At 45.5% G+C, this 23,817-nt stretch overlaps 1 protein-coding gene across 11 annotated transcripts in view; it reads left to right on the top strand.

The window, feature by feature from the left end:
* LIMCH1 (LIM and calponin homology domains 1) overlaps positions 1 to 23,817 on the top strand; it is a 220,987-nt gene that overhangs the window by 176,091 nt on the left and 21,079 nt on the right. For all 11 annotated transcript variants that reach the window (XM_081019766.1, XM_081019765.1, XM_081019764.1 and 8 more), the window contains 9 exons: positions 2,434 to 2,563; positions 8,128 to 8,285; positions 10,302 to 10,710; positions 11,991 to 12,191; positions 14,983 to 15,052; positions 16,291 to 16,469; positions 18,275 to 18,380; positions 21,863 to 21,891; positions 23,238 to 23,321. In XM_081019766.1, coding sequence (XP_080875892.1) covers positions 2,434 to 2,563; positions 8,128 to 8,285; positions 10,302 to 10,710; positions 11,991 to 12,191; positions 14,983 to 15,052; positions 16,291 to 16,469; positions 18,275 to 18,380; positions 21,863 to 21,891; positions 23,238 to 23,321 — 1,366 coding nt within the window. The remainder of the gene's footprint in view (positions 1 to 2,433; positions 2,564 to 8,127; positions 8,286 to 10,301; positions 10,711 to 11,990; positions 12,192 to 14,982; positions 15,053 to 16,290; positions 16,470 to 18,274; positions 18,381 to 21,862; positions 21,892 to 23,237; positions 23,322 to 23,817) is intronic.

Raw genomic sequence — 23,817 nt, 5'->3', positions numbered from 1 at the left:
GGGCAAGTACTTAGGAGCAAAGAAATGGAAAGCAAGAATAAAGATCTTGACTGTATTCCCACAAGAGATGATTATTTTAATGTACTGGGGAATCCGTTTTTAATCACAAAACAAAACAAAAAAGCAACCCGCCCTGAACCTTAGACTTTTGTTGCAAATGTGCATTAAAAGCCAATTCTAGGAGGAGAAATGTGGCTCTGTAGCCTTCTGAGGTATCATTAGATAGTTCCATACAATTCACATACTTTCAAATAGAATCATAGAATCATAGAATCATAGAGTTGGAAGAGACCACAAGGGCCATCGAGTCCAACCCCCTGCCAAGCAGGAAACACCATCAGAGCACTCCTGACATATGGTTGTCAAGCCTCTGCTTAAAGACCTCCAAAGAAGGAGACTCCACCACACTCCTTGGCAGCAAATTCCACTGTCGAACAGCTCTTACTGTCAGGAAGTTCTTCCTAAAGTTTAGGTGGAATCTTCTTTCTTGTAGTTTGGATCCATTGCTCCGTGTCCGCTTCTCTGGAGCAGCAGAAAACAACCTTTCTCCCTCCTCTATGTGACATCCTTTTATATATTTGAACATGGCTATCATATCACCCCTTATAGAAAATGGGCTATACAGGCCTGCTGTATGAAGGATTCTAACAGAAACTTGTAGATGGCAGAAGACGTCTACACTTGACTCCTTTGTTGATGTTACACCATTGTGGCATGGTAGTTAAGAATTCATTGTTGGAGATTCCTAATCTCTTCATGTATGGGCGTGTTCATACAGAAACACAAAGGAGGCTGATTTGCTTATTTTAATTTATGCAATCAACTGCACTTCCATCCAAAGGCAACCAGAAATATGGTGCATATTCTGTAAATAGCTGAAAATTAACCAGCTCTGTATACTGTCCTTGTCTCATGCGCTGCGCTTGTGGCATTTTATCTCACCCAACGTTTTTTAACAACCAGCCTCTAACTTCATTTTGCAAAGGAGACTGTGATGGGGCGTGATTGCTGCTCCTTGTGTAATGGTGTGTTAATAGGTGGTACTTTGGTGGGTTGTTTTTTTTAAAAACCAGAATAACAATGGAATTCTGTGACCATTCACTCTGCATGTGCGCTCAATAGGGATGGCTCTCACCGCTTAACTGGCCTGTTGGCATTTAACCTGCAGTATGTACATCTCAACTGTCTCTAAGGTATCACTTCCGTTGTTTCAGGAAACCAGAAATCTTTGCTCCGAGTAACTCATGGTCCTTTCATAACTGAAGTTTAGATAAGCGGTTTTCAAACTTTCTAGTGTGAGGGGAACACTTTTCCATGTCTTCTGGGCAGCCCTTGTGTGTTGCAGTGGATTCTGGGACCTATCTGAAGGCACACACTCAGTTCATGTGGAGCACAAATATGGCCTATCAAGTCCCCAGCAGTTGTGTTCAGTGATCACGCTACTAACTTTTATGTTTGTGTACAAGGCGAGGTAAGCCTTGGGCTCACCGCTCGTTCCTTTCTCATCTGTTCTTTAGATCCAACTGCCAGGAAAAGTACAGAAGGTTTCGTTAAACCACAACACGCCATGTAGTGCAAACTGTGGCTAATGTTAATGCTCTGTTTACACTGCCATGGTTTCAAGTTGGCTTCCCCCCGCAAAGAAACCATGGTTAGTGTTAACCGCAGTTTGGACGACATGCTGTGGTTAAGCAAAAACAGAAGTGGAAGCTTCTGAACTGCTTGCGGCTGCATCAGGGGAGAAGACGGGAACGGAGAGCAGGCTTGCCTGGACTCACTCGCATCGTGACATCTAAACACAGCCACTGTATAACACCCCATGAACTAAGAGTGCAGCCTAAACCACATTCAGCCTTCCCCTCTGTGCATTGCAAAACAAGATCAGCAGAGGTGGGCGAGGGGAATTTTTCCATCGTTACCGAAATTCTCACTGGGGAACCCTTCTGAGCTCCCTAGTGTTTGCCTGAATGCAGTTTTAAAAAACCACTGGTGCTGATTCACTCGAAAACCTTTCCAGTCGGTGCTATTAATGCCCGAAGAATGATTATTGTTGTATTTCCTTACGAAACAGGGGACAGTTGAGAAATTACGCAAGTACAGGGCTGTGCTCAATTCACATTAGATGCCAAGCAAAAGAGCAGCCTTCTGTAGACCTCCGGCTCTTCCTTTTGCAGCGGTGTTACTGGAACGCACCGCAATCAGGCAATTTGCATGCACGTTAGTATAGCCTTGTTTATACTAAAGTAAAAAAGCACATGGCTTCTGATGAAGTGGATGCACATGCAAAAATATCTCCAGCTTTGCCACTTCAGAGCTTTCTGTAGAACGCGATGCATTTAAGTTTGCTCCAGCGCCCTCCTGTGGCAGAAACGCACCAAGTCTATCCACGACAAATAGCCTCCATCTTCATCCTTCCCTTGCTTTTCTTTTCAGGAGCGTGAGCATGTTTGACATGAGGTGCGCAGACGAGGCTGCCGTGATGCAACCTCATAGCCAAGCTCGCCACGAGAAGCTGCAGACGATCCATCACCAGCTCAAAGAGGAAGAGGACCGGTGGCAAGATGTGAGTATGACAATAAAAGACTCTTTTTGCAGGGGGAAGGAAACCCGTGAGAAATTGGGAGCGCTTATTTCACGGCAGCTTTGCTTCAGATCTCATCTTCACCACAAATTCACTTGGTGGCCTTCCATAAACCACAATTTCAGTTGCAGTTTAGAGGAGATGATGCTATTGACTTACCTTACAGGTTTGTTGTAAAGATTATGTGAACCACTTTGAATACTTCACTGTGTAATACAAATGCAGCTACAGGAAGCTCATCCTTTCTTTTGCCTCAGGTCACTCACTCTCCGGCTTCCACACATAGCCACTTCTGCCCTTCGGAGGAGGTGGAGTTGCGGGCTTCACAGCCCCACCACACGCACGGCGGCTGGAACCCAGCCAACGCGCGATTGGGGGGGATTCCCGATCGTGTCACCTCCTGGCCAGCCAATCAGCTGGCTCTGGGGGTGTGGCCTGCCCTATTTAAGCCAGCGATCTCCCTCTTTGCCGCCTGCCAGCTCTTCCTGTTTTTCCTACCCTTCCGCCCTATAAGGTTTTCGTTCCTTGACCTTGCTGTGGACCTTGGCTGGTCGCTGTGGAGGGGCCTGGTAGGAATTTTTCCACTTGGCAAATTGGCACCAGCCACTTGGTTTTCGCCTGCCTCGTAGCAAATCGTCACAACTTTCTTGGTATTGGCGGTTAGGCATTGGTATTGCTCTGTAGATGGAAGAGGGGAGGTAGTGTTGGAATTCTGCCTGGGTCAGAGGAATGTGCCACAAGCAGGCACCGGCAGATATTCCTGTCGACCTCCCCGTGTATCCCAACCTCTGCTGATAAGCAGGCGAGGTCCGGCGATTCTTCTCAGATGTATGAGAGGAACACACCGTTCTTCCTCTCTCCCCTTTGGTGTCCCCAGGGAGGGGAAAGAAGCAGACAGAAAACTATTTACATCATTTATTTCTGCCTCTTACATCAGTACAGAGAATCATGTCTGCACTCAACAACAGCAAGAAGGAAACTCCTCCCAAGTACATCCAGTACGGGTCATATGACACATACACACACTGAGCTAACATCCGGTGCTCAGTACAGAATGGACTGCCCCCTTGTTCCCATGGCAACAGTCACAAACATCCTGTCTGGCTTTCCAGCCACAAGCAGCTGGCTGAGCTGCTGGAGCCTTTGCTTGCTGCAGCATTGGTGCTTTATGGTAACATACTCCCCCTAAAGTATCAATGTGTGCTGCGAGCAAAGCGTCATCCAGAGAAGAAAACAAACAGTTGTTATATTTATAACATTCCCCTGTTGTTTCAGTTCCACCCTTGGAACTACCCGCCACTGGTTTAACCAATGTACCTCTCTGGTTGTGTGACTTCGCATTACCTCGGTTAACAACTCTCTGTTGTGCCTTTGTCTCTGACTCAGACACAGCTTCAATCTGTCCTTGGTCGTTTACAATAGCAACATATGCAAGGTTAGCAAACTCCTTTGAATACCTCTTGGGTGGTACACCCTTCGTTGCTCTCTCAGACCTACGTAAGAGGTTCTGATCCTCTGTGCTCACTGGTTCAACCTTTGGACTCTGTCGAGAACCAGTAGCAATCAGTGGTTCTTCCTTCACCTGTGAAGGTCTATCCATTGTGTGAGATTTCCTTTCAATGACTGTGACAACTGAGCTGTCTGAGCTATCGCTGTCATCATCAGTACTACTGAATTCAATAAGATCAAACTCATCATCATCATCATCATAATCGTTTCCTGTGGGAAATGTCTGTACTATCCGCTCTTGCTCTGGAGCACTCTCTAGGAACTTTGTGAGAATCACCTGACCAGATTCAGACAAAATTACTCTGTAGAGACCTTTTTCATAACCCACAAAAATGCCTCTGGCATTCTTTACACCACCTGGAGCTTCTGTTCTCACATGAGACCCGAAAACCTTAAAGTAGGCAACAGAAGGTTTTCTATTGAACAGCTTCTCAAAAGGAGAACATCCCAACTCTGTTGAGACCTTTCTCAACCACACATGAAGATAGGACGCTAGCGATTCGGCCCAAAATTCATGTGGCAAATGTGAACTCAGCAATTGCGCATTCATCCCCTTTTGCAATTCTTTGTTCACTCTAACACAGACCCCCCTGTTCCACGCTTCTTGCGAAACTGCCACTTTATGGTCTATCCCTTTTCCATCCAGGAACTTCTGAAACTTCTGTAACAGAAAAATTTGCTTCTCATCTGTGAAAAGACAATCAATGTTAGCATCATGCATATTTTTAACCTTGTCACAAAACTCCTGAAACTTTTCTAAAGTTTCTTGCGGTTTCTCCATCATATAAACCCAAGAATAATTAGTGAAACAATCCACACACACAAGGTAAAATCGTTCACCGCCTCTAGATGGTTCTAGAGGACCAATCACATCAGCATACACCCGCTGAAATGCTCTGTCGACCTTCTTCGTCTTGGTGCTCACACTGGTCACCCCTGCGAGAGAGATTTCGTTAGAATCAGAAGAATTACATTTCATGTAATCACTTTGATCAAAAGTCAACAAATACAGTCCATCTTTCTCTTTGGCAGTAAGAAACAGTTCTCCATCTTTGTAGATCTTGCAGCTTTTAGCATCATAGGACAGTTTCAGTCCTTTCTTTGCAATCTGCGACACGCTCAGCAGATTAAATCTCAGTTCTGGAACCAGGTAAACATCATTTATAGTCAAGTTCAGACTCTCAAGATACACAGTCCCAATTCCAGTTGCTTCCAACTCTTGACCGTTGGCCTGTTTCACAGTGAAGCTTTGCTTCTTCAACGTCGAAAACAATCCTCTGTGCGGGCACATGTGAACCGTTGCGCCCGTGTCAATTATGAACGAGTTCCCAACATCTGGCGTGGTTCCTTTCGCCATCATAGCCTTTGCAGGTTTCACCTGGCACTTGGTACGGCTTTTGCCTGACGCCTGAGGCTTCGTAGAGCTGCTCTTTGCTCCTCTTGACTGGCGCGGCTTCTTACAGTTTCGCTGTAGATGCCCAGTCTGTCCACAATTGTAGCATCGGACAGCACTCAATGCTACACCATGCTCTCCAGTAGCATCAGCAGTGGGGGAATTAGAACTCTGTTCTTCCCTCCCCCTGTCTTTTTCTTCCAGTGCAGCAAGTCTGTCATGTTCATTCAGGACCACAGCACAAACTCTCTCCGCGGTCAGCTGTGCGGCCGGTAGGGAACCAAGCTGACTGGCAACAACCTTGTAGGTGCGGCTAAGGCTGTTTATCATCATGAAGCAAAACACTTCCTCCTGAAGACGAAAATTGCGTTCCACCATCTGTTGACGCAGAAACTTCATTTCTGTCAGGTGCGCTTGAACATCTCCATCAGGCGCAAGTCTCAGATTGGTCAATTTCTCAAAATACAGCAACGCTGAAGAACCAGCATCTCTCTGATGCGTTGTACGCAGCGTGTCCCATACCTCTTTCGCATTTTCTAAATGCTGAACATGCACCAACTGATCATCTGAGACACACAGAATTATAGCAGTCCTGGCCCTCACATTCTGTGACTCCCAACCTCTGGTTGGTGCTGCAGGGATGGGGTTTTCAATTACATCAAAAAGCCTCTGATTCTGCAGCAGGGCCTTCATCTTTACAGACCAAGATGAATAATTGTCATTGGTTAAGGAAGGTGGGCAAGGCAAAGCTCCTTTCTTGGCATCCATCTTGAAGCCAAGCCTCCAGCTCACTTCCAAACAAGCTGCAAAATCCAACAGCTGTTTTTTCCTTTCTCACGCAGCAAACTGCAAATTGTTACGCTCTTTGCACCTGGCAGCTAAACGCAGGCTGCTATTGAAAAGTCCCTTCCAAGAGCTCGTAAACCTTGTAGCCGAAACATTCTCTGATTTTGTTTCGCTTTCCCAGGCTCACACTCAGAGTCCAGCCCCTTTGCCAGTAACTTTCCAGGACCGTTACCTAGCAACAATGCATCTTATCTACCACAAAAATTTGTGGAATGCAGGCGTCAGCCTTCAAGCTGCAGGCCTCTTCCTCCGGAGCTTTTGTTTTCTTTGAAACGCAGCTCCGTGAACCAGGGAATTAATCTTCCTGCGTTCACACTTTTAGCCCGAAATGCAGCATACCTTGAACTTTGTTGCTCTGGAAAACACCTCTTCTTTTCATCAGCTGTCTGTGGAGCCCCCGGCTGCTCTCAGACGCCTTCCTTCTCCCTTGGAGCAGAGGAAGACAATCCACCAGCCTCTCATGCAGATGTCCGATGAATCGCAACCATCCGAAGGCTGCCACTGTTGGAATTCTGCCTGGGTCAGAGGAATGTGCCACAAGCAGGCACCGGCAGATATTCCTGTCGACCTCCCCGCGTATCCCAACCTCTGCTGATAAGCAGGCGAGGTCCGGCGATTCTTCTCAGATGTATGAGAGGAACACACCGTTCTTCCTCTCTCCCCTTTGGTGTCCCCAGGGAGGGGAAAGAAGCAGACAGAAAACTATTTACATCATTTATTTCTGCCTCTTACATCAGTACAGAGAATCATGTCTGCACTCAACAACAGCAAGAAGGAAACTCCTCCCAAGTACATCCAGTACGGGTCATATGACACATACACACACTGAGCTAACATCCGGTGCTCAGTACAGAATGGACTGCCCCCTTGTTCCCATGGCAACAGTCACAAACATCCTGTCTGGCTTTCCAGCCACAAGCAGCTGGCTGAGCTGCTGGAGCCTTTGCTTGCTGCAGCATTGGTGCTTTATGGTAACAGGTAGCACCGTCACCTGCCCCACATATTGAAGGATAGTCCGACAAAGGATTCCGGGGAGTGTGGCCCTGTCCAAAGCCTATGGAGGTGAGGGCCTAAGACACGCCCCCAGTCGGTGACCCCGGGGGAGTTCCTAGTTGATGTGCATCAGCAGGACTCCCCCTACTGGTGGTTAACCCTTCCTGGACTTCAAGCAGACGCGCTGAAGTCGGATATAGTCAGTTAGGACCAATGCCTAAGCCAATACCACTCATCACTGTAACCAATAAAGTGGTGGCCTTATTTTAGCCCATTAACCTTAATAATTGTGTCATGTGTCATTATTTCCACTGGGGGGGGCGGAACTCGCCACGCAAGTATATTTAGTCTAAACTAGGATTTTCCTAACTTGGGTCTGCAGCTGTTTTTGGACTACAACCCCCATCCTCCCTAGCTAGCAGGACCAGGCTTCAAGGATGATGAGAACTGTAGTCCGAAAATTGTAGTCGGAGTCGCAAGCTTGGGAAACACTGAGGAAATGACTGTGCTATAAGAGACCTTAGGTTGGGGTGCTACCCATTTGTGAGTCTCGGCCTACTGGCGGAAGACAAGTAACCGAACCTGCCTATCTGAAGGCAGCCTTGTATAGGGAAGTTTTTAATGTTTGATGTTTGTTTTGGTTTGTTGGAAGCCGCCCAGAGTGGCTAGGGCAACCCAGTCGGATGGGTGGCATATAAATAAATAATTATTATTACTATTTTTTATTATTATACCTCACAGAGTTGATTTTCAACATCATGCCTAATCATGACAGTTCTGTCCCCTGCCCATCTTCCTCCTGCAGGACTTAGCCAGGTGGAAAAGTCGCCGGAGAAGTGCTTCTCAGGACTTATTTAAAAAAGAAGCCGAGAGAAAGAAGATGGAGAGACTACTGACTGGCACTGAGGAGGCCAGTGAGCGGAGGAAAAGCATAAAGACCTACAGAGAAATTGTGGAAGAGAAGTAGGTTCATTTAATGAAAGCACAGTCTGAGGACTCTTGGAGTGCAACTAGACGTGTAGGCCAACTCTGTGGGTGTTGAATAAGCGCTGGCCATGTTCGAAGCATGGGGGTCTGTTCTTTTGCAAAGAAGAACAGGGAGCAAAATCTAGCCTCCATCTCACCTCACTAAGCTCCAATATTTTAAAGTAGTTTTCTAGTTCTGATGCCAGAAGTGAGCTGGCTAGGAGAAAATTACTTAAAGCTGTGGAGCTCAGTGAAGTAAGGTGGAGGTTGTGCAGGGTATAGAATTACTGTGACCTCTGTGCGTAGGGTGAATAATAAAAGAATAAGCTGGATGCCTAGATTCAAAATGTGGAGCTAAACATACTCTACAGCAGGAGAGAGCCTTGTAGAAGAGTTTAAGCTCAAAAAGTCAAGCAGTACAGTGAAGCGTTAGGAATATAGGCTGCTTAACCCTTTGCCTGCCACGTTTAGTCCACTTGCAAAGTGCTCCACTCTTTCTACCCCTCCTGCAATGAGCAGACCACAGCGTTAAGTAAGTTTAAAATGCTTTACTTACAAAACGTTCCAAAGGACAGAGTGTTGCATTTATCAAAGCAGCAGCAAGGAGAACACAGGCAGAATACCCTTGGGTAGAAAATACATAATATAGTTCTGAACACGTGCTCTAATCTTAGACACAGCCTTGCTTGTAGATTACATGGCATGGGGAGAGAGGGAACAGGAAGAGAAAGATTCACTTCCTCCATTTTTGGAGAAGAGGGGGTGTGACATAGCTGAGTCTAGCAATCCAACTCTATTGTCTGATCCCTTCATGCACAAACTAGCACTCATGCATAATTACGTTTTACTGCAATTTCCCACAGAGGAGGGGGTGGAATTTGGTCCCTTCCACAGTGGGGACCTTTTTGGGTAAGAAGTAGTCCCTCCCATCTTCTGGGTGGAGCAAACACTTCTTTAACATGCACCTGGTTGCCCCAGGGATCTACCTTGTCCTTAGTGATTCCTACTCTAGAGTTGCTGCCCTGTATCCAATGAGGATGCCATGATCTCCAAGGAACAAACAACCTCCCAGCTGTATTATTCTGCCAACGGATGAGGAGGGTTTTGCCACACATCCAATGGAGCTGTGTGTGGTAAAATATATGGTTCATGATCATCTGTTCATTATCTTCTGCATAATCAACAGATTCACACAGTAAAGCTTTTCCTGGTCGGTGCAGCTTCAGGCTACAAGCATAAGTGCACTTGGGGAGGAAGGGGTTGCATGTCTGAATCGCCCATCCATGGCGGGGAATGTGTTTTTCACATAGAAAACAAGCATGTCAGGGTAAAATGTTCCACCTGATATTCTCCCCGCCATGATTGTTTTCTCTATGCAGGGAGTATTTTATATGGCAAAGGGTTGCATTCAAGCTAGGAAATTTCTTACTGCAGTGGGAAGTGGTACAGGCTCGACTGACTTGATTCTGCTTATGGTATAAAATGGCACCAGCAATGAAGTTAGTTTAAGCGAACTGAGGCTGGATGCTACTTTGCCCAGAATCTTTTGCAAAGCAGAAACAAGCGGGGCATCCTCTTTTTTTGCACACATGCTAACTTATTCAACTTACTCTGTATATTGTGTTTTTTTATAATGTGATTTTATGTCATAGGCGCACCAAGACCTGCGGGTGTCAGGCGGTATACAAATTTACCGTATTTTTTGCTCTATAAGACTCACTTTTCCCCTCCTAAAAAGTAAGGGGAAATGTGTGTGCGTCTTATGGCGTGAATGCAGGCTGCGCAACTATCCCAGAAGCCAGAACAGCAAGAGGGATCGCTGCTTTCGCTGCGCAGCGATCCCTCTTGTTGTTCTGGCTTCTAAGATTCAGAATATTTTTTTCTTGTTTTCCTCCTCCAAAAACTGGGTGCGTCTTATGGTCTGGTGCGTCTTAAAGGGCGAAAAATACGGTAATTAATGACAATAATGATAGGTCCCCCTTTGCAACCTTGCTTCTGTTTTACCCGAAACAGAGAGAGGCGCGAGAGAGCACTGCACGAAGCGTACAAGAATGCCAGGTCACGCGAGGAAGCGGATAATATTCTCCAGCAGTACATCGAGAGGTTCACCATTAGCGAAGCTGTCCTCGAGCGCTTGGAGATGCCAAAAATTCTGGAGAGAAGCCATTCAGCGGAGCCAAATTCGTCGTCCCCACCCAAGGACCCCAACCCCCTGAGATACTTACGGCAACAATCGCTCCCCGCCCCCAAGTACACTGCCAAGGTAGAGGCAACCATCGCTCCCGCCGGCGGGTCAGAAGCCACCATCTCGACAGGCCGCACCTCTCCAAACAAACCATTTGTCTCGAAGGCTGTGCCTATGCTGACTGCCAAGCCTTACTCGCAACCCAAAAGCACACAGCAGGTGTTGAGAACCTTTAAGGTAGGTTGCGTTAGGTGAGTCAAAGGTAGCTCAGGAGAGAAGAAAGGGGAAGCTTTCAAGAATCCCGTTTCAAATATGACAAGGGTCTTCATCCTTATGTTTGCTGCTTTTGATTAAAGCAGATAAATTGACTGGAAATATTTTGGTAAATTGTGAGTCGTGCCCCAGTTGCGTCGGTGAAACATGCTTTCCTTCAGAGCGGTTGTTAATATGCACATGTGTGCGGGTTTACTTGATGAGGATTTTCATGTTTAAAATAAATTTTATTAGAGTTCATGAAGAGAAATGCAAAACTTAATCTCAAATGTATTTTTTGTCCAACATTAATCTAAGCAAGATAAAACATGACAAAAAAGAGATAGATAAATAAGGGGGGGGGAGATAGAAAAGAGCTTTCAAGAGGAAATAGAAAAGATAAAACTTCAGAGATTAAAGAACTTCTGATTCTTCAGTGTCTGTTATACTCAGAGCAGACCTGTTGAAATTAAGGGACATGGCTAATCTGGGTCCCTTAATTTCTAACTCTGAGTGGAAGTTAGTTAGATGCAAACTCAAATATTTTTTTAATCAGATTCAAGCCTTTAAGTATTTATATTTATTTCACTCCTCCTGTTTGCCCTTACAAGTCAAAACAGTAGACCCCTTCCCAGAATGCTTAAAACATGGGTAGGCAAACTAAGGCCAGGGGGCTGGATCCGGCCCAATCGCCACCTAAATCCGGCCCGTGGACGGTCCGGAAACCAGTGTGTTTTTACACGAATGTGTCCTTTTATTTAAAATGCATCTCTGGGTTATCTGTGGGGCTTGCCTGGTGTTTTTACATGAGTAGAATGTGTGCTTTTATTTAAAATGCATCTCTGGGTTATTTGTGGGGCATAGGAATTCGTTTTTTTTTTTCCTTTCCAAAATATAGTCCGGCCCCCCAAAAGGTCTGAGTGACAGTAGACCGGGCCCCTGCTGAAAAAGTTTGCTGACCCCTGCCTTAAAATGTAAATTTTACAAGAGGGGAAGACAACAGAGGAGAGAGCAGGGGAGGAAAGAGAGAATCAGAAGTGTCTGGGAAAGAATAATCGCACGTGGAGTTGCACTAACTCAAATGGCTTGCGTGCTGTTGCTGTAATGCTGGCGGGAACGGCACCCTAAAAGTCTGCTTCCCTGCGCCAGAAACACTGATGCCACAAAAATAATTTGCTTTTTTTTCCTCTGAGAAATAATACACCTTGCCTTGGGGCCTCTCAGTTTTACGTTACCCACGTGGTTTTTGAAACTGTACCTTGCAGGTGGATGGAAAAGTCAGCATGAACGGAGAAGCTGTCAACGGAGTGGAAGAGGAACGAGAGAGAGAATGCACAACGTTAATATTTGCCCCTTCGCCAAGCCGGTTGCCAAAGTCCAACAGTGTGGAGGGGGAACAAAACAGCCCTAGCACCGAGCTTGTTCTAAAACGGCTCATCGAGCACAGCAAAGACAGAGCGCAGGCGGTAAGGACCATGCCATCAGATTGGCCATGCTTTGCAATGGGGGTGGACCAACTTTCAGTCTCTCTTTCACAGTGCATTTCAGATGTCCTTCAAACCAATAGTGTGCCACCAGTGAACTAGGAACTAGGCTAGTCCCATGAATGTTCCCAGTAAATTAGAGTAAAGGTAAAGGGACCCCTGACCATTAGGTCCAGTCGTGACCGACTCTGGGGTTGCGGCGCTCATCTCGCTTTATTGGCCGAGGGAGCCGGCGTACAGCTTCCGGGTCATGTGGCCAGCATGACTAAGCCGCTTCTGGCGAACCAGAGCAACGCACAGAAACGCTGTTTACCTTCCCGATGGAGCGGTACCTATTTATCTACTTGCACTTTAACGTGCTTTCGAACTGCTAGGTTGGCAGGAGCTGGGACCGAGCAATGGGAGCTCACCCCGTCGCGGGGATTTGAACCACTGACCTTATGATCGGCAAGTCCTAGGCTCTGTGGTTTAACCCACAGCGCCACCTGCGTCCCTAGTAAATTAGAGTATTAAAGCATTAATGCCTGGCACCTCCTTCCCAAAGGGAAGCTTCTGCCAAGCTTAAGGAGGGAGGCGAGATCCTCGCACACGCGTCAGGAGGTCATGACATCACTCCCCCCCCATTGCTCCAGCAAGTTGGCTCCTCTGTCCCTGTTTCCCTGCAAAAAACAACAACACTGCATGCCACTACTGTTTTTGGGGGACAGGAGGCGGGCGAGTGTGGAGGACTCCCTGGTCCTGAATGGGGTAACTGTGCCCCTGAAGGACCCGGTGCGCAGCCTGGGAGTCAGTCTGGACTCACAGCTGTCCATGGAGGCATAGGTCAATTCAGTGTCCAGGGCAGCTGTTTATCAGCTCCATCTGGTACGCAGGCTGAGACCCTATCTCCCCGCAGACTGCCTCACCAGAGTGGTGCATGCTCTAGTTATCTCTCGCTTGGACTACTGCAATGCACTCTACGTGGGGCTACCTTTGAAGGTGACCCGGAAACTACAACTAATCCAGAATGTGGCAGCTAGACTGGTGACTGGGAGCGGCTGCCAAGACCACATAACACCTATCTTGAAAGACCTACATTGGCTCCCAGTACGTTTCCGAGCACAATTCAAAGTGTTGGTGCTTTCCTTTAAAGTCCTAAATGGCCTTGGCCCAGTATACCTGAAGGAGCGTCTCCACCTCCATCGTTCTGCCCGGACACTGAGGTCCAGCGCCGAGGGCCTTCTGGTGGTTCCCTCGCTACGAGAAGCCAAGTTACAGGGAACCAGGCAGAGGGCCTTCTCGGTAGTGGCACCCACCCTGTGGAATGCCCTCCCACCAGATTTCAAAGAGAAAAATAACTACCAAACCTTTAGAAGACATCTGAAGGCAGCCCTGTTTAGGGAGGCTTTTAATGTTTAATAGGTTATTGTATTTTAGTGTTCTGTTGGAAGCCGCCCAGAGTGGCTGAGGAAACCCAGCCAGATGGGCGGGGTATAAATAATAAATTATTATTATTATTATTATTTTAAATGCTTCCCCAGCCACGTGGCAGCTTATTTGTCAGCAGATCCCACCAGCTGGGCCATATCCAACACCACAGTTCTGCTGATGCAACAGACTTCCATGAGCACAGTGCAAGGAACCCTCAAATTCAGCTCTGGGAACTGGGCAACCCTTACAGAGCAGATTTGGGGGGCCCATGGGGAGAATAGGAGACCCAATGTTAATTACGCGGAATGGGCCAATGACTTGGGTCTTTTATATGGATGTCGATTTGGGGGGAAAGAGCCTCTTTTCACATGGGTTAGATCATATTTGAAATTTCAAAAATAATAATTTATACGGCACTTACATTTTAACTGTATTGCATTCTTGGCTTTTGTAAGATGCTCTTGGGAACTTGGTTGAGGGGTGGGATAATTTATTTTTTTTAACAAGGAAATAAAATTAGTGTAATTAAGGTCGTTTAGATGGAATCCTGTGCTACGTGGGAGCCATTCACAGGGAAGTCTGCTTACCTTAAATGGTTGGCTGGTGTACAGGCCCTGCAATGATCCAGTGAAGGGGCAAGGGTTTGGCTGCTTACCTGCCAGCGAATCGCCAAACTGGTAGGCTTTATATAGGCCTCCTCTTAGGGGCTGGTTCGGCCGGCCAATCAGCGCCGTCTGGGCCTCCACGTAGGTGGGATAAATTGCAGCCTGAGTCGGCCGTCCTTGCTAGCCTCTTGCAAGATGAACAGAACTATGGTTTGTTTTGTTTTGTAAAGGCCAAATTAAAAGAATGGTTTCAAATTTTCTTCAAACGAACCAGAGTAAAGGGTAACCATAGTTTGTAATTTCATACAAAACGACAAACCATGGAGAAGCAAAAGTTTCCAAACTTCTCTTTCCAGTCACATAGGTGGAAGAGAGGAAAGAGGTATACAATATGCAAGCCCAGGCTTACTGTGGCTCACGAGGGCTCGATTGCATTGCACTCAGTTGCGGTTTAGTGTGGCATGAAAGCATGGCCAATATAAAAGTTTGGAATATTGTTCTGTGATGGAAAACCAAACAAAAGCTTGATGTTTTCTTCATTCCCATTTGCAAGTTGTTCTTGCTGTTCAGCTCAGTGACCCTTGCTGCAAAGCAGTCTTAATTCAAGCCAGTGTGTAACTGCTCTAAAATACGTGGCTTAATTAACATCCCATCCACTCTGAATTGGAGGAGCCAATTATGCTGTTGCATGAGGAAAAACACAAAAGTTTGTATTTGTTCTGCCTGTGGATCGACAGTAATATAAATGTTCTCTGCAGGGCATCTTGACGGAAGAAGCTAAATCAATCAACCAAAACGAGAAAACCGATTCGGAAAGACTGTCTCCAGGTTTGTTGCTTTAAGGAATATTATACTGTATGGGCTTTTTGTCTGTACACATACATAAACAGTGCCCTCTAGAGGTTTTGTGAAAGAAAGCTAACTTGTAATTAAGCAGTTTACAGCTGTGAACATCGTGTTTGTTTTTGCCTGGGTTTTAAAAGGCTTTTGATGGGTTACGATGTTTTTCAAAATAAAAGCATGGAAAATAACTTGGAAAGTATATAATGCATAAAACTTGATTTTTAAAACCCACATTACTTTCAACAGCAGGTCAACCAGTATGATGCCCTCCAGGTATCATAGAAGTACCATAGAACAGTCGAGTTGGAAGGGACCACCAGGGTCATCTAGTCCAACCCTCTGCAATACAGGAATATTTTGTCCAATGTGGAGCTTGAATCCATGACCCTGAGATTAAGAGTGGGGGGGAAATGGGAACAAAATTTAAATTAGTTATTAGCTTTTTAATTATTAAAGCTATGCATGTGTGGACAAATCAATAAATTTTGAAGGAAGAGGCATGCAATATTTTGTTTTTATCCTTTGCAAGTATGTTTTTGTAGTGGGCACCATCTTAAGAGAGGCATTCCTTTCTATGTGAGAGCAGGTGGAATGCCTCCGTTTAGATGCTGCTGATCATCTGCAAAAGTATTTATATGAAAATAATACTGCATCTTTTGAGTGTATTGTCCGATAGTTTGGGGCATCACTTTAGTCAACTTCATATTTCTAACCAGTGCTTTTTTTCTGGGGGGGACAAAGGGGTCCTTATACCCCTAAACCTTTTGTGAATCTAAGTTTGGCCTCATTGAGGGACAGTATTTCAGTATGAGGAGGAAAATGAGAGTATACCCATAAACATTATTTTTTTTGGAAAAAAAGCACTGTTTCTAACTGGCTAAACGTTGTAGGCCTGTTTATTCTTTCTGCTTTCTAGAAATAGTGGCCATCGTCTACACTGGATTTTTCTTCTTCTGTGTGTCTACACACACACACACACACACACACACACACTCACTTAAGACACACTTAGACATACAACATGCAATAGTTACATAAAATGAGAATTAAAACAAAGCAACAGTATATGCTCAGAGAAACGTTTCTGAATATATTTTCTGTGTGCCTTTTTATTGGATAACATTTTCAACATTCTTGACACGAGGCTGCACTTCTCTTTCTTATTTAATCGTCCTGATTGATTTTTTGTTTGCTTTTCCCTTGTTCCCCCAATCCTGCTTCAGACCACAAAGAATTCAGCACAACTGCTTCCCGTGCCAGCCCTACTGTGGCCATGGCGGAGTTCTCTTCCGTCACGAACTCTTCCCTCAGTAATCATCGCAAGGAAATGGGCTCAAATGAGGAGCCGAAGAAACTTGAAAGGGGGCAACTGAAGGATGTAGAAGCACCAGTTATCCAGAAGGTAGTGTGATGCACTAAAACCTACAGTTGAGGATGATGCTAGACATGAGGCTCAATGCATCAGTTAAAAACTACACCAGGGGGAGGGTCGATTCTTCTGTCCAATGCCATAATCCCAATAAAAATGCCTCCTTCTGCACTCTGCTATTAGTCTGAAAACATATTCTTCTTTTCTGTGCTAATAGCATCCCAAGGATGGTTTTCATCAAGATGAGAACAGCAGACCAAGCAGTGCTGCCCCTTCAGTTTCACTGCTCTTCAACAATACAAATGAGGGAAACTTTCCCTTGCCACACACTGCAATAATAATAATAATAATAATAATAATAATAATAATAATATCCCAACCATCTGGTTGGATTGCTGCAGCCACTCTGGGCAGCTTCCAACACATATAAAAACCTAATAAAATGTCAAACTTTAAAAACTTCCTGATAAAGGGCTGCCTTCAGGTGTCCTCTAAAAGTTGAGTAGTTCTTTATCTCCTTGACACCCAAGGGGAGCGTGTTGCACAGGGAGGGCACCACTGCTGAGAAAGGCCCTCTGTCTGGTTCCCTGTAACTCCACTTCTCTCAGTGAGGGAACCGCCAGAAGGCCCTCGGAGCCGGACCTCGTGTCCAGGCTGAAGGATGGAGGTGGAGACGCTCCTTCAGGTATACTGGGCCGAGGCCATTTAGGGCTTTAAAGGTCAGCACCAACACTTTGTATTGTGCTTGGAAACGTACTGGGAGCCAGTGTAAGAAGAAGAAGAGTTTGGATTTGATATCCCGCTTTATCACTACCCGAAGGAGTCTCAAAGCGGCTAACATTCTCCTTTCCCTTCCTTCCCCACAACAAACACTCTGTGAGGTGAGTGGGGCTGAGAGACTTCAAAGAAGAGTGACTAGTCCAAGGTCACCCAACAGCTGCATGTGGAGGAGCGGGGAAGCGAACCCAGTTCACCAGATTACGAGTCTATCGCTCTTAACTACTACACCACACTGGCTCCTACGACTGTGTAGATCCTACGACTGGTGTTATATGGTCCCGGTGGCCACTCCCAGTCACCAGTCTAGCTGCCGCTAGAGAACAGGGCCCATACATAGCTATTATTACTTTTTTTGAGAGTACAGAATAGTTCCTAACGACACATTTTGCGTCTTGTCTAGGCTGACTGGCAAAATGCAAGATACACAGCTGGTTTTCGTTTTGCATTTCCACCATGTGAAGATGGAATGTGCTCATCTTTCCCACGAGGAGATGTGTACCCTCATGGGAAAGCGTTCGCACAAAAAGGGAAAGAAGAATTTTCTGTTAGTCAGTTCTAGCTTGCAAATAGATTTAGAAGATTAAAAAGCAAGCTTCATTTATGCATCTGCAGAACCGGGGATTTAGTCTAATATATTTCTGTTCGGACAGATGTAGGACTGTAACTACACAGGAAGGAGGTGATAAGGGAAAATGCATTGTGAATTATGTCAGCCAGTGCAAACAAACAAGCAAAAAAAATGTTTAGATGTCCTCATTTGTTTTCATAAACAAAGTAAAGCAATTATATTCAGACCACCTGTTTTGTGATTTTTATGGGTCTGTCTTTAGGACTTCCAGCCACTTCAGTGCATCTGTTTGGTTAGAAAAAGCAGACCATATATTCCGTAATAAATAATTCAACTTAGGCAGAATATCCTGCTTACCTGATACAGCCTAGACTGTTTAATTAGTGCAGCTAAGAAATCCATCGATAGGCAGTGCTAACAAGGAGGGTCTATATTTTGTATTCTATTTTGTTGTCTTAGAACTGATTCTAGTCTTCAAAAATTGGCCTAGGTAGAGACTTTGGAAGCCCCTGTGCAAGATGGAGGCATCATATTTCCACTTTTGAAGATAATCCCTGAGAGGAGCCAAGTGGTTTTGCAGAATTCTGCCCCACAAGGTAAACGAAACAGGAAGTGGGGAGGGAGGAAGAATTAGGGGTGTATTCTCAGTGCATCCTTGAACATTTGCCAGAGGGGTAGAGGACAAGTCTGTAACATCATACTTTTGCTTTTTTTTAAAAAAAATACAAGTTATGGCAGGCCTTTTGACCACATGTACAACCTCTTCATTCTCCTCTCCATGTCAGGAGCAAACGAATCAGGAAGTCTTCCGTTAACCACAGTTTTATTTTTCATCGAAACTGGGGAAACCATGGTTTACGGCTTCAGAACAAGCCAGGATCACAAGACAAGTTTTGAAGTTGGCTTGTTCTAAAACTCGTTATGATAATTTCTGAGTTTGAGGGGGAAACTACAGTTAACTGAGGACTTCTTGGTTGGTTCACTTGCTTGCTGGCTTTCATGAAGAAAGGAGTTGGTGTTCCTTATGTCCCTGAGTAGACTTCTCCCATGGTTGGCAATGGCAGAATAAAGCTGAATCATAATGGGATTGTGATCTTCCAGCAGCCTGGAGGCACTGAACCAAGCTCGCCCTTGCTCTGGTATTCTTAACCTCTATTCAGAAGAAGAACAGGCAACCCGTAGTGTGAGGACTGTCCCTGGAAAAGGCTGATACCTTTTCCTAGGACCATTCCTTCACTGACAGCAGGAAGGTGGGAGGAGGAGACTTCTGTAGACTGACGTACTGGGCGAACAGGGACTGTAGAGTGCCTTCAGACCCTCAACAAGAAGCACCATGGAAACCTTTTGTTTATTTATTATTTGTTCAGTCTTCATTCTGCCCCTTCCTTTTCTCCCATCATTCTGGGCCTAAGACGGGCTACGAAATATAAGTAAAGCAGCCAAATCGCAATCAAAACAATCATGAGAGTAACATATCAAGGATACATGTTGCACTAGGACAGTATTAGTTTTGCCATTTTCTAGTTGCTTTCAAACATGGAATCATGGAGTTGTCGAGTTGGAAGGGACCTCGAGGGTCATCGAGTCCAACCCCCTGCAATGCAGGAATCTCAAATACATGACAGGTGTGTCAGGAGTTGAGCCTACACTCGAGTAGGGCCATCCAACCTCTGCTTAAAAACCTCCAAGGAAGGAGAGTCGACCTCCTCTCATGGGAGCCTGTTCCACTGTCAAACAGCTCTTACAGTCTGAAGGTTATTCCTGATACTTAGTTGGAATCTCCTTTCCTGTAACTTGAAGCCATTGGTTCAGATTCTGGCCTCCAGGGTGGGAGAAAACAAGCTTGCTCCATCTTCCCTGGGACAGCCCTCGCTTGATCTCCATGGGAAGCTAGAACCAACCAGCCCACTTTCACAAGATTTGTTAATCATCTTCCTGAGTCTCTTGGATGCTCTCTGATCTCTGCTTACCTTTCACAGTGTTGTGTCTTTTGTTTTGTTCTGTCCCCCCCCCCCCCACCGGCCTGCCATCCACTCTAGAGTCGCCCAACAGCCCCAGCGTTCCGCTTAAGGTTCGGAACTCCTGGCGGCGCTACCAATTTTTCTCACAGTCAGGTAAAGTGTCGGCCTCGGATGCGGCCGCCTGCCCTCTTGCTACGCCGCATAGGTGTCTTCTAGAACGTGTCCACAGCTAGTATCTCTGCCCATCCTCCTTGCTTTCGTAGAGAGTCGCGTAGTTGGCAAAGAGCTCGCTTTCGATGTATAACAGAGCAATGCCACCATCTACTTTGTAAATTCGCTCCATAATACCGCGAAGCTGTCGAGATCAAAACCGTCTCACCAAAGATGGCAAGAGCTCTCTTGGTAACTATGGCTGGAGTGACACATTCCCTTTCCCCACATGGGGAAATAGAACTTAGATAGCATGTGGCACTCAGATGTGGTCAAAAGCAGTAGCTGTTGGTAGCCAGCAGTAGCTTAGAACCTAAAGTTGACTTAATGCTGATGCTGTCCTTTCTCCATCTGCATAGAGGTTGGTGGAAGGTCTGTCTGTCTGCTTTCTCAGGGGGTTTCCCTCTCTAAAAAGTTGCAGATTATTAAGGAAAGATTTGTAGACTCTCGATATCTTTTTCTGCATGGATTCATCCTAAAGAGGTTGGCGTCACGAATTGACAGAACTGGGCAACTGCTAAGCAGGGGACTTACCTCTGACCCTGAGCCCATTGGCCTTGCTATTCATCTCCCTTACTTGCTGTCCTCTCCAAGCTCAGTGAGTGACAGGATCACAGAGAAAAGACACTTATTCTGCAGCACATTGGGCCTGGGGCAAATAGGGATAGATGGATCAGTCAGTTTCCAACCTGTGCCAGTTTCTCATGAATTCATTCACACCTTTGTTCTTTCGCATTTCCTCCATCAATAGGCACATTTAGAAAGAGAGAGAAAACCTGCACAAAGAATCACACTTTTTTGGTATGTCAGTGACCCCAAAATGCTGATTTTTAAATGTACTTCGGCATGTGTTTTGAGCTCAGAGTTGCTGTCAGGGAACTGACATCGGAGCCTGAGGCGGAGGGAAGGCTCTCAAATGATGCTGGAGAAGGGCCAAGCAGGGAGAGAGACAGTTCAGCAGAGGGGGAAGCAAATCAACGTTACACCAGGGATAAAGGGGGGCAGATGGGGGAATCGGCGAGAGGGCTCCAGGACTCTTCACTGGACACCAGCAGGGAGAGCACGGGTCCTCCGCTACCCACGCCCTCCCTGCGCAGAAGACTTCCACACAGGGAGAGTAGGAGGAGACTGGGCGTCAAACAACTTTTATGTTGGAAGAGGTTTAAGAAACGCCCACTGACGGATTCTGCTAGCGACTGAGGCAGCCACGAATTGAAGGGCTGTCCAGACAGAAAGGTTTAACAAGGCAACATAGCCAGGAGAGACGGCAACTTACGCACGAGCAACCCCATACCCATTATAGTTGCATTTCAAATTTTGGAGAAGGTGAAAACTGAAGACCTGCTTAATAGTGGAAGCCAGGGGTAGGCAACCTAAGGCCCGGGGGCCGGATCCGGCCCAATCGCCTTCTCAATCCAGCCCGTGGATATATCCAGGAATCAGCATGTTTTTACATGAGTAGAATGTGTGCTTTTCTTTAAAATGCATCTCTGGGTTATTTGTGGGGCATAGGAATTCGTTCATTATTTTTTTCAAAATATAGTCCGGCCCACCACATGGTCTGAGGGACGGTCGACCGGTCCATGGCTGAAAAAGTTTGCTGACCCTTGGTGTAGGCAGTGTGAAATCCTTATGCATCCCTAAGATGGACAGGGCAAGGGGGGAAGAGAGCTGCAAGGAAGCAAAAGCCCATTCAGGGAGATGAGGACATCTTGCCCAAGAACCTGCCAAAATCTGAGGTTAATGGCTGCAGTTTTAACTTGTCAGTTTTAAATTGTTAGCGTTGGAAACCCTTTCAAGGTTGGAGAGCAGGGTGTAAAAATACATGTAAATAAATGATGCCTTTCATTTGAAAAATAAGCTTACTTTTGGCATTTTTAATTGCAATTGTTCTTTTCTCCATGCAGCTGGCACTGATAACAGCGACAAATCAAATGTAAGTTATGGGTTGTTTTTCTCTTGTGAAAAGTATCACCTGGGTTTTTTTATTTGTTCCCAGACTTAATTGTGAATTACTTATGTGGCTGGCTTGCCCAAGCCTTAAATTAATTTATTTTCAGCATTTTTCTTCCATTCTATGTGCCTAGAAAGCACAACATTTGGAATGTGTCAGATCAAGAGCCTTTCCCGAGAAAGAAAACAAAGAAGTTGAATGCTTTTTCCAGCCCTAATTAAGACACTTTTTAAAAATATTGTTGATGGCCAAACTACACGTGGCACTCAGTGCATCTTTCCATTTAATAAGCAGTTATTTTAAAAGCGCAAATAGGATCAGTGGGAATTAATGGGATCAGGGCATTGCCACCAGTGGGGGATTCTCACAATACCACCTTCTGAGGAGGAATTTTCCGCAAGAACACAGCAAGGGAGGAAAGGATTATATTTCCCCCTCCGTGCCTGTTCTCACCCTATTATCAGCTGCCCCCCCCAACTGATGCTGTTTACATTTTTAAAAATCTGCACATTAAATGCAAAGGTGCATTTATATCGATTGGTCCCAGCACTCCTCTGCTGACGTAGACATTTATGGGTCCACATCTTGAACAATGACAATGGGGCTAGTGGAAATTGCATTCTGGGCATATTTGTCCCCACGCTGGTTGCACACGCAGAATCCAACTTCCATAGGTAGAACTTTCCTTGTCCCTTACTGGATAGAGATGATGTGTATGTATGAATATATTTGAGAGGTTTCCCCTCCCCTCGTATTTTCGCCATCTCCACATAGTCCAGTAATTTCAAAGTCCACTCCTCTACCGTTGGTACAGTGGAACCTTGGTTTTCGAGCATCTCAGAAGCCGAAAGATTCGGAACCCGAACGCCGAAAACCCGGAAGTGAATGCTTCCGTTTTCGAACGCGCCTTGGAAGTCGAACGGCTTCTGAGGCACGTTTTTCCATTTTCTCAATGGAATTTGCTGACTTCCCATTGTGCCTCGATTGTCAAACGTTTCAGAAGTCAAATTGTCTTCCAGAACAGATTGCGTTTGACAACTGAGGTACCACTGCACTTCTTTCCATTTCTGTGGGCACAGAATTCTGGATGCGGCCATAAACAATTTAACCAACTTTTGGGGGACCTCTGTTCCTATTATTCGCAAAGAAAATGCTTCAGGCTTTTTCGGTCTGTGTGTGACTATTTTAAACACCTTCAGAAAAATTTGGTTGTGTGTGTGTGTGTGTGTGTGTGTGTGTGTGTGTGTTTTAAAGTAATAAACGTTGAAAGCAGTTTATTTCTGATATGTATTCCTAGCCTTTAATGGTATCCATCAACTTTATTTCAGCGCTTTGGTTGCTGGTCTTGGGACCCAGAGGAGGAGCGTAAGCGACAAGAACGATGGCAGCATGAACAGGAGCGTGTACTTCAGGTACTTCCCATCCTTATTTGTTTATTACATTTGTATCCTACCGGGTTTTCGAGGAGTGTCGTGGCTTCTGAAATTTCTCCCAAGCCTACCTTTCCATAGTTGAGAAGTTTTCCTTAAAACTTGAGCCATTCACATAATCCTTTGACTCCCCATTCATCTAGAGACCCTGACTGGCTCCCAGATTTTTCCATGAAAGAGAAAAGCATACAAAACTCTCAGCAGAAGTGCAACATAGTGGTGTTGATGATATGCATTTTAATGATACACATTTTAAAGGCTAGGCATAGGGATGTTGGGAAGTGAATACGATTTAAAGGGTTACTTTTTTAATTCAGAAAATGGGTATTCATTGAGAATGGGTATATTTTTTAGAAAATAATTCCACTCTAGAACAATCAACTACTTGGCTAGTTGTCATCTTCTCCACTTAAGACCTTTATACGTTGTCTGTTTATCTTATAAGCTGACATAGTTCTTCATCTTTCATTAAAATTTT

Source organism: Podarcis pityusensis (assembly GCF_964106645.2).
Source record: "Podarcis pityusensis genome assembly, chromosome: 9".
NCBI lineage: Eukaryota > Metazoa > Chordata > Lepidosauria > Squamata > Lacertidae > Podarcis > Podarcis pityusensis.
Note: the sequence above shows the minus strand (reverse complement) of the source record. Positions and strands in the feature narration are given on the sequence as shown.